The 17,629-nt window shown below is 45.2% G+C and overlaps 1 protein-coding gene across 1 annotated transcript in view; it reads right to left on the bottom strand.

The window, feature by feature from the left end:
• The window catches only part of LOC117346277 (vomeronasal type-2 receptor 26-like), a 34,656-nt gene extending 20,294 nt beyond the window's left edge, over positions 1 to 14,362 (bottom strand). The window contains exons 1-2 of the mRNA XM_033915678.1: positions 14,331 to 14,362; positions 4,587 to 4,869 (exon numbers count right to left, since the gene is read on the bottom strand). Coding sequence (XP_033771569.1) covers positions 4,587 to 4,869; positions 14,331 to 14,362 — 315 coding nt within the window. The remainder of the gene's footprint in view (positions 1 to 4,586; positions 4,870 to 14,330) is intronic.
• Positions 14,363 to 17,629: the final 3,267 nt, after the last annotated feature.

Genomic DNA, 17,629 nt, shown 5'->3' with positions numbered 1-17,629 from the left:
CCTGCTCAGCTTAGAGGGAACAGTGCCCAGCACCCGTTTTTAGTTTCTCTTTTTCTTTTTGCTTTATTTGAATCTCACTTTGGCAGACATCACTGGACCCAGGAGCAGGCAGGGAGGCTTGCCGGCGTGGGAGCGCACTCCGCCCCTCCTCCCCACCTGATGGGACTATGCTGAATCAATAAAAGATTCAGCGCCTAACAGCACGCTGTCTAAGACGCTCATAGCACCTTTGTAAAGCGACCAAGAAGCGATCCACCCCCACAACACTACCAAACGTAAAACCAACTGAAAAACAGCAGCCAAACCACCAAAGACCCTTCTACCACCTTTCACCAACCACCTACCACCAAACAAAAAAAAAAAAAATGAAAATAACCTCACGAGTCCAGCACTTCATACTGTTAATCCTTCTTTTAACCAGCGGGAAGACAGCAGCAAATAACCTCCTCCCTACACCCGCTACAGATATAAATAAATCTCTCTTCCAAAATAGGAGAACATCAAGTGACAGAAACTCAAACCTACAATCTAACACTCTACACTCCATTACCACAGCATGGGGAAGAAGACCAACACACACTAAGACTAAACCACACCGGCACACCAAATCACTTATATATCCAAACACAACCCACAACTATCACACAGAGATATCCACACTTAAATGCGCCTACTTAAATATCAGAGCACTAGGTGCAAAAACAGAGCTTATAAAAACCTGGATAACACAAGAAAACATGGACTGTCTTTTCCTCACAGAAACCTGGCTAACCTCCAACTCAGACCTCAGAATAACTGAAGTCTGCCCACAAGAATACAAAATTACAGTGGTCTGCAGAGAAAAAAAAAGAGGTGGAGGCCTAGCAATCTTAATCAAACAAGATCTAACCCTTAATATAATTGAGAAAACATCTAATCCGTACATGGACCTTTTAGCTTGCCAACTCTCAAGCACCACACTAAAAGACACACTAAACTGCATGCTCTGCTACATAGCGCCAGGAAACTGGTCTTTAGCAAGAACGAAGTGGAAGACTTCATATACCAAAACTCACTAATAGCAACCTACAACCTACTCCTAGGAGACCTAAATCTACACCTAGATGATCAATCATCCAAACAAGTAGACAACTTTCTCTCATTTCTCAAAGCCTTATCCTTCCAAATGCTAAATCCACAAACAACTCATGAAAAAGGCCACTAACTTGATATTGCAGCCTTCATGACCCACCAACCATCCTTAACAGAAATTCATACATCTAACGGAACATGGTCCAGATCCATCTGGTCAGACCACTACACCTACACTTTCAACATCAACAGGACCAAAAACAACAAAAAACTATACCAAAACTCAATAAAGTAACATACACCTCAGGCAAACATATCGAACCCTCCATATTCTGGTCTAAAATAGATGAAACTATTCTAGAAAACAACCCCGAGGACTTCAACTTACAATGGGAAAGACTTTGCTCCAACACCCTTGATGATTTAGCCCCACTGCAAACCAAATCCAGACCCAGCAGGAGATCAGATAAATGGTTCGACTCTGAACTGCTACAACTCAAAAGACAATGTAGACGACTAGAGAGAAAATGGAGAAAATCAAACTCGGATCATACAAAATCCGCCTGGAAAAAATCAACAAACAATACAAATCACAATTAAAGGACAAGAGAAAAGCACACTACACCAACCTAATAGGCACTGAAACCCAAGACACCAAAAAACTATTCCAAATTCTAAAAACCCTAACTGACACCAAACTAGAGTGGCGCGGGGACAGAAATCCCACCCATCCCCACCCTTCCCCGCCAAAGTCCCACCCGTCCCCACCCGTCCCCGTGAGGAATCCCACCCGTCCCCGCCCGTGAGGAATCTCCTCCGTCCCCGCCCATCCCTATAAACTTCAGAAGTAGTTATTTCATTTAATTATGCTACTGAATTAAAGGCTCTGGTAGAAACCCATTTACAAATAAGCAAAAAGACTTTTTTTAATTTGGACATATTAATTGGGAAGAATACATACTTTGTAAATGGGTTTCTACCAGAGCCTCTAATGTTTATAAATTTTTATCAACACAACTAATATACTACTTTATCCTGAAGCAAAAAAAAAAAAAAATAGAATTATTTTCCTACCTTTGTTGCCTTGTTTCTGCTTTCCTCATGTTCTCATTCAATTCCTTCCATCCACTGTCTCTCTTCCTTCTGCGTCTTCCATTTGCACTGTTACTGTGCCTCTCCCTTTCTCCCCCCTTCCAAATTGGTCTGGCATCCATCTTCTTCTCTCCGTTCCCCCCATAGTCTGGCATCTCTGTCTTCTTCCCTGCCAGTGTCTTCACCCCACTCTCTCTTCCCCATTTCTTTTCAGCGTCCTTCTCCCCCCCATCTTCCCCATGTCCTGTCAGTGTCCTTCTCCCCCCTCTGTCTTCCACATGTGCTTTCAGCGTCCTTCTCCCCCCTCTGTCTTCCCATGTCCTTTCAGCGTCCTTCTCCCTCTCTGTCTTCCCCATGTCCTTTCAGCATCCTTCTCCACCCCTTTGTCTTCCCCATGTGCTTTCAGCGTCCTTCTCCCCCCCGTCTTCCCCATATCCTGTCAGCGTCCTTCTCCCCCTCTGTCCTCCACAAGTGCTTTCAGTGTCCTTCCCCCCGTCTTCCCCATGGCCTTTCAGCATCCTTCTCCACCCCTTTGTCTTCCCCAGTGCTTTCAGCGTCCTTCTCCTCCCTCCTTCTTTCCCGCCCCGGGTGCAGCACAGCTGGCCAGGTCCCCTTACTTTTGTGGCGCTTCCCCGACTGACCGGCAACAGCACCGGTCCGACAAACAGCAGCTGTAAGAAGGTAATTTAGATTCGCGGTTAAGGGCAGGGAGGTTTGTCGGACCGGGGCTGTTGTCGGTTGGTCAGTCGGTCGGGGAAGCACCATAAAAGTAAGGGGACCTGACTGGCTGTGCTGCACCCGGGGCGGACCGCTCCCCTCCCTTGGTAGCCACTCGAGCGCTGACGTTGGGAAGACTTCCGTTCGGCTCTGTGCTGCAAGCAGAGCAGGTAGGGAGAAGAAGAGCCGCGTGACTGAGTAAATCCAGCCCTGCAGGATCCCCGTGACCCTAGGGGGCGTCCCCACGGGATTCCCGTGACCTGAAGGGGGAACCCGCGGGATGTCCGCGGGTCCCATGGGATTCCCGTCATCCCCGTTCCCGTGCAGCTCTCTACACCAAGCTCTACCTGACCACTAACAATAATACCCCCCCTCAGCCACTCTATTAGCAGAACACTTCTTTATTTTCTTTGCCTCTGATTCCATTCCTTATGACTAAAATAGCAGATGTTTCTGTGGTCCTACCTTTGAAATCATTTAAATATATATAGCAAGATTAACCAGTGTGCTACTGGTGCTAATGATGCATAAAATAGAATTTGCAGTACAATACCATGCATTCAGTAGACCACATTAGTAACTGTATCTGCCAATATTTCAGAATGTCTTGATAGCCTTAAATGTGAACATAATATGAGCTGATATTTAAGGAAAAAGACCTTGGTGGTAGTTGAGTTTCTCAGAAAACTGAGATAGAATCTAGCCCTAGCAAGATAAGTTCACTGTTTATTTGCAGATGCTTTTATTACTTAAATATTTAAAATTTTGTTTATAAATTTTTGTTCTTCAAGCTCAAAATTTTAACCTTCTATATATATTTTGCTCCTTCCCTATGTGTTTACCTTTTTTGTTTCTTCCATCTTATATTGAGAAAATTGTAACTATGCCCCATCTCTCCTTAATGTACCCGGTTAGTGATGTAACTCCTTAAGTTCTAACATTGTATGTTATAAATTTTTGCTCTTCAAAAATTTGTTAAGAAGTCTGTCTTTAATACTGTTTGTTATCTTATATCATGTTTTAAATTGTACATCGCTTAGAAAGTATTATAGGCGATTCATCAAATAAAATTGAACTTGAACTTGAACTATAACAAGTGCAATATTGGGATTTATTAGAAATACATGTTTAAATTATGTGCATAGAAAATATGGAGATTTGTTTGATCAATGATAAAATGTAATGCACCTTACAAGAGTCAATCTGTTTCTGAGAGACTGAACTATCACTGATGCCTTTTACCTCCTTGTTACTTCAAAGTTTTATAGACTGTGTTTTATATATCAGCATTTATTTTTTATATCATATAATTTTATTGTTTCTTTTTTTCTTGGTATCTTATGAGAGCAAAGCATCAACAAGCATTGAAACAGTTACAGAACAAGTACTGAAATAACCATTTCTAATGAGTATTGTAACCATCTAGTGTTGGTATGATAGTCTCTGATAATAAAGTCATGAAATCTGTGAACGTTTTGACCCTGGTTTCAAGCCCTTTAAGATTTTCATACTTTGATTTAGAAAAAGCAACAAAGAAAGGGCTACCCCTTTGTAAATTTGGAACAGCTTATACTTGTTCTTCATCCAATTTCTTCCCTATTTTAATTTTGGAATGTGTTATTAGTTCTATTTCTCTTGTAGAGGAGTATCAAACTTTAAAAGTAGATAATGCAGTTGAGTGTAGAGTGAAAGACTGAAGCTCGTACCTGGGGAAAGTGATATAAACTGAACACATGGGACATCTGTAATGATAACTCAGAATGAAGACCATCAATAATAGCGGTCAGTAGGCCAGTTGCCCCACATCTGTAATTAGTGAAGTCGTTCCCATAAGACACATCAATTTCATCTAAAGATATTAGATATGGGCGGAGGCCAGATACATCAAGGTTGAAGTTCAGTGTGATGTTGGGTAAAAGTTCAGTGCTGTTATTGATCTCCTCCACAGCATAAACAAATGCTAGGCATTCATAGTATGATACTAACTTCCTGAAATGGCATTCAAAATTAAAATCAAGTTACTATCAAAGCGGAAACACTCTGGAGATAAGGGGGGAAAGTTTGCAGTGCAATATGGCCAGCCAAGTAATGTGAAAACCAACTAAATCAAACCCTTTGAAAACTGACAGTATCTTACTAGCTAAATTAGTCTTTTTTAGCAGTTTAACATAAGCAACTAAACAGAGTGCTGGCCAAACTGACCAAAATTAGCAAAGCAGATATTTTATCCAATCAAGAAGAAATTAAAGCATTAGGCAGAAGAACATAGTAGATTATCCTTTCTGCTATATAATTTATTCATTCATTCATTCAATAATCTAAACTAAGCCTTAGGTTTATATACCGCATCTTCTCCACTGAAGTGGAGCTCGACACGGTTTACAGAGTTTAAAAAATATGGGAAGAGAGAAGAGAAAGAGTTTACAAAGCATAAAAAGAGGGGATGTAATCAGGAGAAGAGATTATTATATGCTAGAGAAAAGCCAGGTTTTCAGTTGTTTTTGGAATAGTTGGAGGGAGTCCAGGTTCCGCAGCGGGACAGTGAGGTCGTTCCAGAGGCCGGTGATTTTGGACAGGAGGGATCTACCCAGTTTACCTGCGTGGAGAATGCCGTGTAGAGAGGGGAAGGATAGTTTATGTCTATACCATTCTCCCAAGAGAGCTCAGAATGGTTTAAATGAATTTATTCAGGTACTCGAACATTTGTCTCTGTATTTCCTAGTGGGCCCACAATCTATCTAATGGGGGATTAGGCTCCTTGTCCTAGGTCACAATGAACAGTGTGGGTTTGAACTCACAACCTCTGGGTGCTGAAGCTATAGCTTTAACCACCGCACCACTCTCCCATATTAAAGTGAAACGTATGGAAGGATGCCACCTCTCCTTTACCTCCATAAATACCCAGTACATGTGAAAACCTCTGCAATCAACCTGGAAGGTCAAAAGTTGCCTGACCAGAACTAAGATCCCAATTCTAGGTAGTCTCCCTAAAAAAATTGGCACTATGCGTGATTCTTTAAAAATTAGTCATACTGTATGGAATCATGCTGATCGTCACCTATACGGGCTTAGGTGTCGCCAGGCATCCTAAGTATAGGTGCACTCAATTCACAAAGAGGCACTTAACTCAAAAACATGCCCATAATCTACCTCTAACCACACCTACTATTGGGTAGACGCTTTGGACTAGGTGTTTCAACCTAGGTGCCTAACTTTCAATGAAGTCCAATTAAATCCAATTATAATATGCTAAGTGCCAATTATCAGCATCAATTAAGCCTTTTAAGTTAGTTACCTAAGTTAGATGCCTAACTTTATTTGCTTATTTGTTTATTTATTTATATCCCGCCTTTCCCAAGGCGGGTCACAACAAAGTACAAACCACTTGCAATACAATAATATCAGCATATACAAAACAAAAAACACACTGTTGATTTGTTTAGCAGGAGTTCACATTCATCCAGTAAAGAAACTAAATAGACAGAAAATCATAAATACAAAAGAGGAGAAAAACAGACTTCATACATGGACAGCAAGGACTGCACGGTGCCCTAAGCCGTCCGTATCATCACTGGTCTGGAAAAAAAACTCCACACACAAATGCCGCTGTACAGATCCATGGTAAGACCCCATCTGGAGTATTGTGTTCAATTCTGGAGACCACACTACTGGAAGGATGTGCTGCGAATTGAGTCGGTTCAGTGCAGTGGCGTACCTAGGGTATGTGGCACCCGGGGCCCATCATTTTTTGACACCCCCCCCCCCCCCATGTAAAAAAAATTTTTTTTTTTTTTTTGCAATAACCATGAAATGGAATAAATGGTCAGAATAGAAACAGGCAGTGAAAATTTTCTTTTATTGAACCTCATATATGTAACCATTATTCCAAACATAACATAACATAAATTATGTCTGAATTGTCATGACATCAGAAGTACATATGGAGTAGTTGCAGGTGATGCTTGGGACAGTTCTGATTGTGTTAGTTCGGTTTTATGTGTTTTTTGAATAGAAGGGTTTTTATTTCTTTTTGAAGGTTTTGCAGTCTGTGGTTGATATCAATTGGTTGTAGAGTTGGGGGTCGAGTGTTGCAGCTCGAATGGCTAGGAGGTTGTCGAACAGTTTTTTTTCTTTTGACGTTTTTGGTTGGAGGGTGTGTGAATGGTGCACAAGTTCTCCTATGTCTGTTTGAAGTGGATTGAATTATTTAGCTGAAGAAATTAGTTACCCCCCATTCCACACACATTAATTCTCTTCCATTTTTGTTCCCATTATAAAAAACACTGATAAGTTCCCAGAAAAAAAATACATTAAAATAAGAAGTGAAAACAAAGGCCCCTACAGATGAGAACATAACATAAGAATAGCCTAACTGGGTCAGACCAATGGTCCATCATGCCCAGTAGCCCATTCTCATGGTAGCCAATCCAGGACACTAATACCTGGTCAAAACCCAAAGAGTAGCAACATTCCATGCTACCGATCCAGGGCAAGCAGACACTTCCCCCATGTCTTAATAACAGATTATGGACTTTTCCTCCAGGAATTTGTCCAAATCTTTCTTAAAACCAGCTACACTATCTGCTTTTACCATAACTTCTGGCCACTTCATTTTTAAGTTTAGATCTTTCCTTTCAAACAGAGACCTTGCTAGATGTCAAATACAGCACAAGGTAACTTCACATGGACTTAGCTGTGCAGGAAATGTGAATCTCCTCATACACCCACCATATAGTGCAAAAATATGCAAAGGTCTGTTTTTTTCTTTCGATCACTACATAGCCTAATGCCACACAAGCAGCGCTGTTACAAACATATTCTGTAGGTCAATGCTAAGGATAACAAGTTTCCTTCCTTGGACCAGAAGGAGATAAACCACTGGAAGAGATCCCAAAAACAACACCCAAAGACCCACTCAGTGTGTGAATCAGTTGAGTGGAGTGGACTAACTGGGGGGTGGAAATGGGCCCGGAGTTTGCTCAGCAGAATTTCCCAGACCACCTCTTCCTCTCAACACATTGACACGCTGCCACCACCACCACTAGGAACACCTCACTGGGTAGGCCAGCTATGCTATAAACTTTATAAAACACATTATTATATTTTCTTATAAAGCACATATTTTAACTGACCTCTCTGACATCCTCAGCCTTTCCATTCACAAAAATAGAAGGAAGAAAAGTTCCCATTTCCTGCTGTCTCATGTCCCCGGCCTATACAATATTTTTTTTCTGCAGACCCTTCAAAAGTCTGACCAAATCCTCGTTTCACTTGCATTATAAAGTACTGAGGATGCCATCTCTCCCCAATCCCAGGTCCTAAAGTCTAAGACAGTAGCGCAAACTAATGCTGCCAGATACAGGAAAAAAAATTTTGATTCGATTCAGCCCTATTGAATTGGTTTTTCAATTCGATTTTCCTGCCCAGTTGGGTGATTTTTTTCAAAACTCCTGGTGGGTTTTATAGCTTTTTCACCCCCTTTGGCTTCTCCTAACCACACTGGCGCTGTGGTGTAAATAAAATAAAGAAACAAAAAGGACTTTTCCTCTTTCTGTTAAATCCTAGCTCACGTTTGCAGTCCAACACCAGCTCTGGCAGGATACACATTTCAAATCTGACATGTTATAATCACAAAACAGAAAATAAAATTAATTTTTCTACCTTTTGTTGTCTGGTTATATTTCAAATCTTGTTGGTCCAAGGCTCTGGTTTTCTTCTGATAACTTGCTTGCCAGGGTCTCCTTCTTTCTGCATGCTAACCATCCATCTGCCAACTCTGTCCTCCCTTTCCATTTCCCTTCCCTTCCCAGGAAGTCTGGTATCTTTCCTTTTTTTCATCTCCCTCCACAGATCCACCTTTTCTTAAATACCCTTTCATCCGGCATCTCTCCCTCCTTCCCCACCATCCCAGAGTCCACCATCTCTCCGTTTCTTTTCCTAATTACCCTCCTATCCAGTATCTCTATCCCTCCTCCACACCATCCCTTGTGTCCAATTTCTCTCCCTTTCTGTTCCTTCCCTCCCTAAATCCCATGGTCCATCATCTCTCTCCCTCTCCTCTATTTTCAGACCCATTATTTCTTCCCCCCCCCAAAGTTTGGCATATGCATGTCTCTTTGAACACCCCCTTCCCTCCGTGTACTTCTAAATCATGGTCCCCCCCCAAAGGCCTGTCCCCCCTTAAAGGTCTGCCTGTCCCACCTTGAAGGCCTGCACCCCCCTTGAAGGCCTGTCCCTTCCCCTTGTAGGCCTGTCCCCCCCTTGAAGGCCTGCCTGCCTGTCCCCCCCTTGAAGGTCTGCACCCCCCGAAGGCCTGCACCCCCCCGAAGGCCTGTCCCCCCACTTGAAGGCCTGTCCCACCCCCCTTGTAGCTTCTCCCCCCCCTTGTAGGCCTGTCCCCCCTTGAAGGCCTGCCCTGCCTGCCTTTCCCCCCCTTGAAGGCCTGTCCCCCCTTGAAGGCCTGCACCCCCCTTGAAGGCCTGCACTCCCTTGAAGGTCTGCACCCCCCCCGAGGCCTGTCCCCCACTTGAAGGCTTGTACCCCCCCCCTTGTAGCTTCTCCCCCCCTTGTAGGCCTGTCCCCCCCCCTTGAAGGCCTGCCTGCCTGCCTTTCCCCCCCTTGAAGGCCTGTTCCCCCCTTGAAGGCCTGCACCCCCTTGTCAGGCCTGCACCACCCCCCTCGAAGGCCTGCACTCCCTTGAAGGTCTGCACCCCCCCCCGAAGGGCCTGTCCCCACTTGAAGGCTTGTACCACCCCCCTTGTAGCTTCTCCCCCCTTGAAGGCCTTGCACCCCCCTTGTAGGCCTGTCCCCCCCCTTGTAGGCCTGTCCCCCCCCTTGTAGGCCTGTCCCCCCCCCCTTGTTAGGCCTGTCCCCCCCTTGAAGGCCTGCCTGCCTTTCCCCCCCTTGAAGGCCTGTTCCCCCCCTTGAGGGCCTGCACCCCCTTGAAGGTCTGCACCCCCCAAAGGCCTACACCCCCCCGAAGGCCTGCACCCCCCTGAGGCCTGCCTGCCCCCCTTGAAGGCCTGCACCCCTTGAAGGTCTGCACCCCCCCCCCGAAGGCCTGTCCCCTCTTGAAGGCCTGCCTGCCTGCCTGTCACCCCCTCCCCCTTGAAAGCCTGCTTGCCTGCCTGCCCGCCCCACCCTGAAGGCCTGATGCCCCGACCCACCCCGAAGGGACCGCTCGCCCCCCTGGCCTCCCCGCCACCACCTATGAACAGCCGCAGCAGGATCGCGAAGTCAGCGTCAGCGATCCCTGCGCTGCTTCCTGCGCCACGGTCCCGCCCCTCCTCTGACGTCAGAGGAGGGGCGGGATCGCGGCGCAGGAAGCAGCGCAGGGATGCTGACGCTGACTTCGCGATCCTGCTGCGGGCTGCTTCACAGGTGATGCAGGAAGGTCAGTGGGGCGAGCGGTCCTTCGGGGGTGGCGGGGGACTGAACGGCAAGGCCGGGAACACCCCCTTAGGGCTGGTACCCGGGGCGGCCCGCCCCCCCCCCCCCCCCCCTAGGTACGCCACTGGTTCAGTGAATAGCCACCAGGATGGTCTTGGGGCTCAAGGATCTCACGTATGAAGAAAGGCTAAATAAATTGCAGCTGTACTCACTGTAGGAACGAAGAGAGAGGGGAGACATGATTGAGACGTTTAAATATATCACGGGCCGTATAGAGGTGGAAGATTATATCTTTTGTCTTATAGGGCCCTCAACCACCAGAGGTCACTCGCTGAAAGTCAGGGGAGGAAACTTTCATGGTGATTCCAGGAAGTACTTCTTCACCGAAAGGGTGGTCGATCATTGGAACGAACTACCTCAGCAGGTGATTGAGGCTAACAGCGTGTCAGATTTTAAGAGAAAATGGGATATTCTTGTGGGATCTCTAAGAGAGTAAAGTCAGGGGGTGGGTCATTGGTATGGGCAGACTTGATGGGCTATGGCCTTTTTCTGCCGTCATTTTCTATGTTTCTAAATATTTAATCAGTCCCATCTGACAGTTGGACTTATTATTTCAGAACTTTTTCTCTTTAAAGACTGCGGCCATCTTGGGGTTTTTGCTAACACCTCTTGCTGTAGTTGCATGATAGTGTTAACAATTTGATGTCTATAGGATAAGTTTTTGGTACATTTTTCCCCTGATGTAGCTTTGCTGAAGAGGAGGAACAGAAGTACCGATTGTCTGGATAAGGTCGTCGGGATAATCTATGAAGAAGCAAGAAACGGATTGCCTCAGACAGACCTTTTGAAGATAAGTCTTTTTTCATGCTCTATTTTTATGAATTCTATAATTTAGAATATACTAGAAAACAAATCACTCCATTAGGTCAGTAGACACCAATGCCAGAAAAAGTATTTTAAGGCAAAAGAAAAGCCTCAGACAAGGAGAGGTGTTCCCACTCTCTTCCACTCAAACATCACTAGCAAAAACTTTTGCATAGAACTTATTACTGGCAGGTGGGAGCCTGAAAATAGAACTAACTAGAAAAATCAGGCTAGTTAGAAAAGAGCCAAGCTGACGATCGTTTCGTGGATTTTAAGCCATTGCATCAGGGTCGTGACACCAAGGCTCCAGACTATCAATTTGCAGAGCAAAACTCCTGCTGGTTGAAAGAATATCTATTGGAACTAAGTTCTATAGGCTAGGAACAAAGGATAAATCTTGGCTGCATCTTTTAGAAGAGCTTCTATTTTTACCATTATTTGCTTATAGAAAGTGAATTTTTTTAGTTTAATATTCTTTATTATATTTTTACAACTTACAAAATCCATTGACCTGATCCAGCAATACGTGACAAGTATGACTATGTAAGGTCAATAGACAATAAGATAACAAAAACAGTAGTAACCTGTAACATACATCCTATACAATTGTGAGTTATTACAAAACATTGTTACAACGAAAGCCTAGAATGTATAAATCCCATTTATGATGCGGCATTTCTCACTTTTTATATATCTCTTAGTACATCATAAATAGGACTTATACATTCTAGAAAGTGGAATTTTAACAATTCACTATCCAGGGAACAGCAGAATATTACCCCCTCTTTTACAAAGGCATGCTAATCGATTTAGCACACGGTAAACGCTAACACGTGTTAAATCGATTAGCATACGCTAAATAAGTTAGCGCATGCTAAATCGGCTACCACACCTTAGTAAAATGATCCGTTAGTGTCAGTATAAGCTAGTATATTTTTATTCTGAATGAGAACACAAAAGGTAGATGAAACCCCAACATGGAAGTTAAAATGTACAAGCCATAGAGTAGCCACGGGTAACCCGCCAAAACGGTGACCAAAATAAAAGGTCACCGCGAGATCGGGGACAAGGCCATTCACTGCTCCGTGGAGCGGTGAATGGTTAGCACGCGCAGTGAACGAGTGTTCGATCTGGCAGCTCCCTCTCTCCCGCCGGCCATGCATCTCCCTCCCTCCCTCCTTTTCCCTTACCTTTTCTTGTTGAAACTGGCGATTTCTATAAGGCTATGAGCTGTATTACAGCCAGAGCCTTGAAATTGCGTCGTGTTGCCTGCTGGAAAAATCTCCTCTGATGCAACTTCCTGTTTCCGGTTGCATCGGAGGAGAATTTTCTAGCAGGCAACCCGACGCGACTTCAAGGCTTCGGCTGTAATACAGCGCATAGCCTTATACAAATTGCCAGTTTTGCCACAAGGGAAGGTAAGAGGGAGGGAGAGAAATGCATGGCTGGCCGGCGGGAGGGAGCTGCTGGACCTTGTGAAGGGTGTTGGGGGTGGAGGGATGGAGAGGAGAAGATGCTGAAGATGGGGACGGGGCAGTGAAAGGGACAGCGGGGACGGTGACGGGGTGGTGAAGGGGACAGCAGAGACGGGGGCGGGGTGGTGATGGGGACGGCAGGGATGGGGCGGTGAAGAGGATGGTGGTCCGGGGACTGGGCAGTGACAGGGACAGAATTTTTCCCCATGTCATTCTCTACCATACAGTAGCCTATTAAAGTGCAATTAAATTCACAAGTGTTTTTTAGGAGTTATATGATATTGATACTTACATTGCTATTCCTGCGTTACATGGAAGAGTCTTGAAAGATAAAAGTTCCAAGAAATTAAAGTTTCTAATAAATATAATGCCCCCTATTGTGAAGTCATCTGAACAGTATCTCCACCTATGCACTTGACACCGGTGCTTAATTGTCTTTCCTATAGCATTACTGATCAGCAGCAATATCAAAATCAAGCTAACCATATTTTTAAAATATATATATATCTGATGGCTCTGCATCCAGACAAGGCACTAAGTTTTATTCCCACCACCTATCCTTGTGCATGGTAGGGGATACTCTGTCTGTCTTCATTGCCCCAATCAGTCTCAAATTTGTTCTGAAAATATTCTCTAGTTTCCAAGTATCGTACAGCTGCGTACAGCAAAACACTGACAAATGAATACAGCAGATATAACAAACTCCCTGTTTCTAGCTAAGGTCCTTCTGTTGTGATCTTTATAGCACTTGACATCTCACTTGGCTTTTCTCATGGGCTATCTGTTTACCTAATATTAATTATAAGTTAGTTTTTTGCTAATGCAACTTTTCAAAAGTTGAGCTTTTTTTCCTCTCCAAAAAGTACAAATAATAATTAGAGCAGAAAACCTGCTAAGGAGTATAATTAATTTTTAATCTCTATATTTTGTTGATAGATTGGAGAGAATAAGCTAATTTTGACTGCGACATTTACCCTTCCCCCTTTTACAATGCTATGCTAGCAGCTGCCGCTGTGGTAACTGTCCCAAAGTTCATAGAGATTGAAAAGGCTTCAGGGCTTTTCTCACATGGTAGCTGAGAGCATGGATTTGTAATGGGGAGGGGGGGGCCTAATTTTATAATGCTCTGCCATCTCTTATATAAGGAGTATTATTAAAATCCTCTATTAATCTTCTATTAACTATCAACATCTAATTCGTGATTTGACATTACAGAGTAAGAAAATAAAAGATGACAAGCCTTTATTTAAAACAGAAAAAACAAAGTAGAGGTGGACCAACCAAATTCCAGCACAATAGTTTTATTTTAAAAGCAACCAACACAGATTTGTGTTTCGTCACAGAAGCGCCTGCCTCAGAAGTCATCAATTTACTTTAAACAGGTATAGATGTGTATAATATTCATATAGATGAACTGCAGAAACTAGAACAAGCTGCTTCCAAAACAGTGAGGGCTAAATTGTATATGGTACCTAAGGGAGGTACCTATCTTAAATATAAGCCGAAGAGCCCATCTCGATGGATGTATGTAACTCAGGGAGGGGAGGCCCGCATGCGCATTTGGTGGTAGGCTTGTGCGGATGACAGAGGCTGCATTGGGGCACAATTGGCCGGTGGGAATTTTCTTGCTGAAGCAGAGCGTGCTGATTGGGTGGCCACATCTGTCAGAGGTGATTAGAGGAAGGTTTCAAAAGCTGGGACCTCGGAGGATTCAGGGCTTACCTGATCCTCTGAAGTGACTCTTTCTTCAGCATGGCTCTTCCATGTCCGGTGGCATGGTGAGGACAGCAGACCAAGCCAAGCTGTCCCTGCTCACTGGCGACTCCTTTGACAAGGAGGAGGAGCAGATGAGCTTGGAGATGTTGGGGGAGTGATTACTGCTGATGAGGCATGGTCAGCGATCACTCTGGAAGTTGTGGGCCTGGTGGAGTCAGGTGGTGGGAAGGGAAAGGGGGCTCAGAGAGGCCAGGGTAAATTGGCTGGCTCCAAAACTCATGGAGACTCTGGTAAAGCCTCTGGGGGAGAGGTAACTTTGGTTGGGGAAGTGGTAGGATCCCTTGATGGGCCTGAGGATGAGGAGGAGCAGGTGGGTAGCCAGTGAGAGTTGTGGCTATGCCCCTGGTTGGGGGATGTGGGGTAGAGGAGCCAGCCCTGGTCAGAGTGGGGTTACAGTGTTCCCTCTAAGCTGAGCAGGTGTCCTCCAGCTGCATTGCTACCACTAGGGGGTGGAATATTTTCAGTCGCTAAGGACAGGTATGTTCCCTGGAGTCCTGCAGAACTTGCATGTCCCTCACAATTGAAAAATGTGACAGTAAAACAGCACCCTCTATTGGTGAGACTGTGGGTGGAGGACTCCTGCTCAGCTTAGAGGGAACAGTGTTTGGGGACAATAGCAGCATGGGAGGTCCAGGGGTGTGGTTGGTCAGCATGATGCATGGACAGGTCATGGGGCCACAAGGGTGTTGTCTGGCTTAGCTGGCTTGGCCAGAAGGGCAGTGGGGGGTCTGCCTTGGGGTTGGCTCTGTAGCCAGTAGCCATGCCACCCTTCCCTTGTGCCAGACTGCTTACAGCCTGGTGAGTGGCTGGAAGTGAGAGTCAGTCCATAGTAGGGGCATCAAGTAGAGAGGGTTGGGGTGGCAAGGGGTGGCCCCAAGGTGTAACTTCTGTTGGTACTGCCCATGTTGTTGCTCGTTGTCTGGATCTTTCTCTGTAGGTACCAGGAGTAGCTGGTGTGGGATCTGGTGGACAGGAAGTGGCTACATCAGCTGGAGTGGCATGCAGCATCCCGGAGTCCATGGCGTCAAGGCGAGCAGGAGCAGGAAGGTCGAGCATGGTTGATGCTGGAGATGGAACCACTGGAGGAGCTGATGGAGAAGCTGGAGCAACCAGAGGTACACCGCAGATGGGTAACATGGAGCAATGTGCTGCTGGAGCCATCAAGTGGCTGGGAGGGAAAAGTGCAAACATAGAGATTGGGACCTTTCATCTTCCTCTTCTTCTGAATCTTTTTCATCCATCACCTCCTCTTCTTCATCATCACAGTCAGGTGGGAGGATGATGGAAGAGTTAGTGGGACAGGTGGTGCAGGATAGAGCAGCGTCTGCACTAAAAACACTCACCGAGCTATGGTAAAATGTTCCCAGAGCCCTGAGGCACAATATTCAGAAGCGGGCTTGCATTGACATCTTCCAGCTGTTAGACGGCAAAACCTATCAAAAGAGTAAGAAAATAGAGATTAGAAGGTAGGTGTGTAGTGTTTCTTAATAATCAACTGGATGCGAACCTTCATGTGCTTGGTGAGTGTCTAGGGCCACGAGTGTCCGCAAGATTATGGTTTGCTTCTGGTGTATGCTGATTCAGTCCTTGATGCTTATTATTGCTTTGGAGGTTGGGCTTAGCTCAACTATGATGAGGCATTCTGGAACATTATGGAGGAGAACAGGCACATGTCATGGAATACACAGGACATCAACCTGGGGCTTACACACATGACTTTGAAGTCTGGAGGCAGGGGCAGGAGGAAGTTGGTATGGGTGGGGTCCTCATACACAGGTCCCCCTTTCAGTCTGTGGTCAGTGAGAGTGACAGGTTTCCAGGGGGAGTTTGTACTTATGTTGGAAGTTCAACAATGTGATCTGTCCCTTCCTGGACTGCAAATTCAAACACACCTGTTCACAGTGTAGACAATCACTCCATGTTCATGTGTCTCAAGAAGGGGTAGGCAGGCCCTCTGGTGGGTCAAAATGAGCTGCTGGAGGTTGGGGTGCCCACTTCTATAAGTGGGATGGCCCTGCAGTTGTGGCTTCATGCGAATGCAATGTCAGGGCAGTGGGGATTTTGGAGCAAAGCTTTGAGGGGGGGTTTCCATATCCGTTCCAGGAAGCGATTACTTATATGTAGGCTCCTAATGCCTTGTTGGTGATTTGCTTGCATGACATGATTTGGGTTAAGTTGTGGGAGGAGATTGCCAAGAGGCGGATAGTGGGCCCCTTCCAAACCCATCCACTCCCAGAGATGAGGATATCACCTTTAGCAATAATTCCTAAAAAGGAGCCAGGAAAAATCTGGTTTATCCACAGTTTATCCTGGTTGGAAGGTAGATCAGTGAATGATGGGATTTTATGCTTCCTTTGATTCAACTATCCAACTCATTCTTAGTGCAGGACGAGGGGCTCTCCTGACCAAAGTTGATATTGAGTTGGCTTTTTGGCTTCTTCAAATTCATCCTACATCATACCCACTGCTGGGATTCCACTTCAAGGGGGGATATTATTATGACCGGTGCCTGCCAATGGGTTGCTTAATTTTGCGTGCATATTTCAAACTCTTCAGCACCTTCTTGCATTGGGCGGTAGGCATAGATACCGTGATCTTCTACCTGGATATTTCCTGTTCATAGGGGCGGCGGGGTTGGTAGTGTATAAGTTGCTGCAGATGGCGTTCAAATGATTGGCTGTGTAATTTGGGGTTCCTTTGGTGGCTGAAAAATCAGAGGGTCCCACTATGACTCTCACTTTCCTGGGAATTGATCTGGATACTGCAGCAATGGTGACCAGATGTTAGGGTCCAGAAGAATCCACCCTCAAAGATATCCAATCTCTGATGAGGGTCACTGAATTTTGCCTTTCAGATACTTCCCATGGGTCAAGCATTGTCGAAGCAGTTGGCAGCAGCCACATCGGGTGGTGCAAAATAGGAGGCATTTCATGAGAATATTGGCAGGGGTGTGGGAGAATTGGTAGATGTGGGTGCGATTTCTGGTAGACTTCAATGGGACACTTCCTATGCAGCAGCTAGAGGTGTTGAACTTCGACCTCGAATTACAATTTGATGTGGCTTGTGGTCAAGAACATAAGAATTGCCACTGCTGGGTCAGACCAATGGTCCATCATGCCCAGCAGTCCACTCATGTGGCGGTTCTTAGGTCAAAGGCCTGTGTATGTTCTGTTTCAGCAGGAACTTGTCTAACTTTGTCTTGAATTCCTGAAGGATGTTTTTCCCTGTAATAGCCTCTGGAAGAG

This window comes from Geotrypetes seraphini, chromosome 12, assembly GCF_902459505.1.
Source record: "Geotrypetes seraphini chromosome 12, aGeoSer1.1, whole genome shotgun sequence".
Lineage (NCBI taxonomy): Eukaryota > Metazoa > Chordata > Amphibia > Gymnophiona > Dermophiidae > Geotrypetes > Geotrypetes seraphini.
This window is presented reverse-complemented; position numbering and strand designations above follow the sequence as displayed.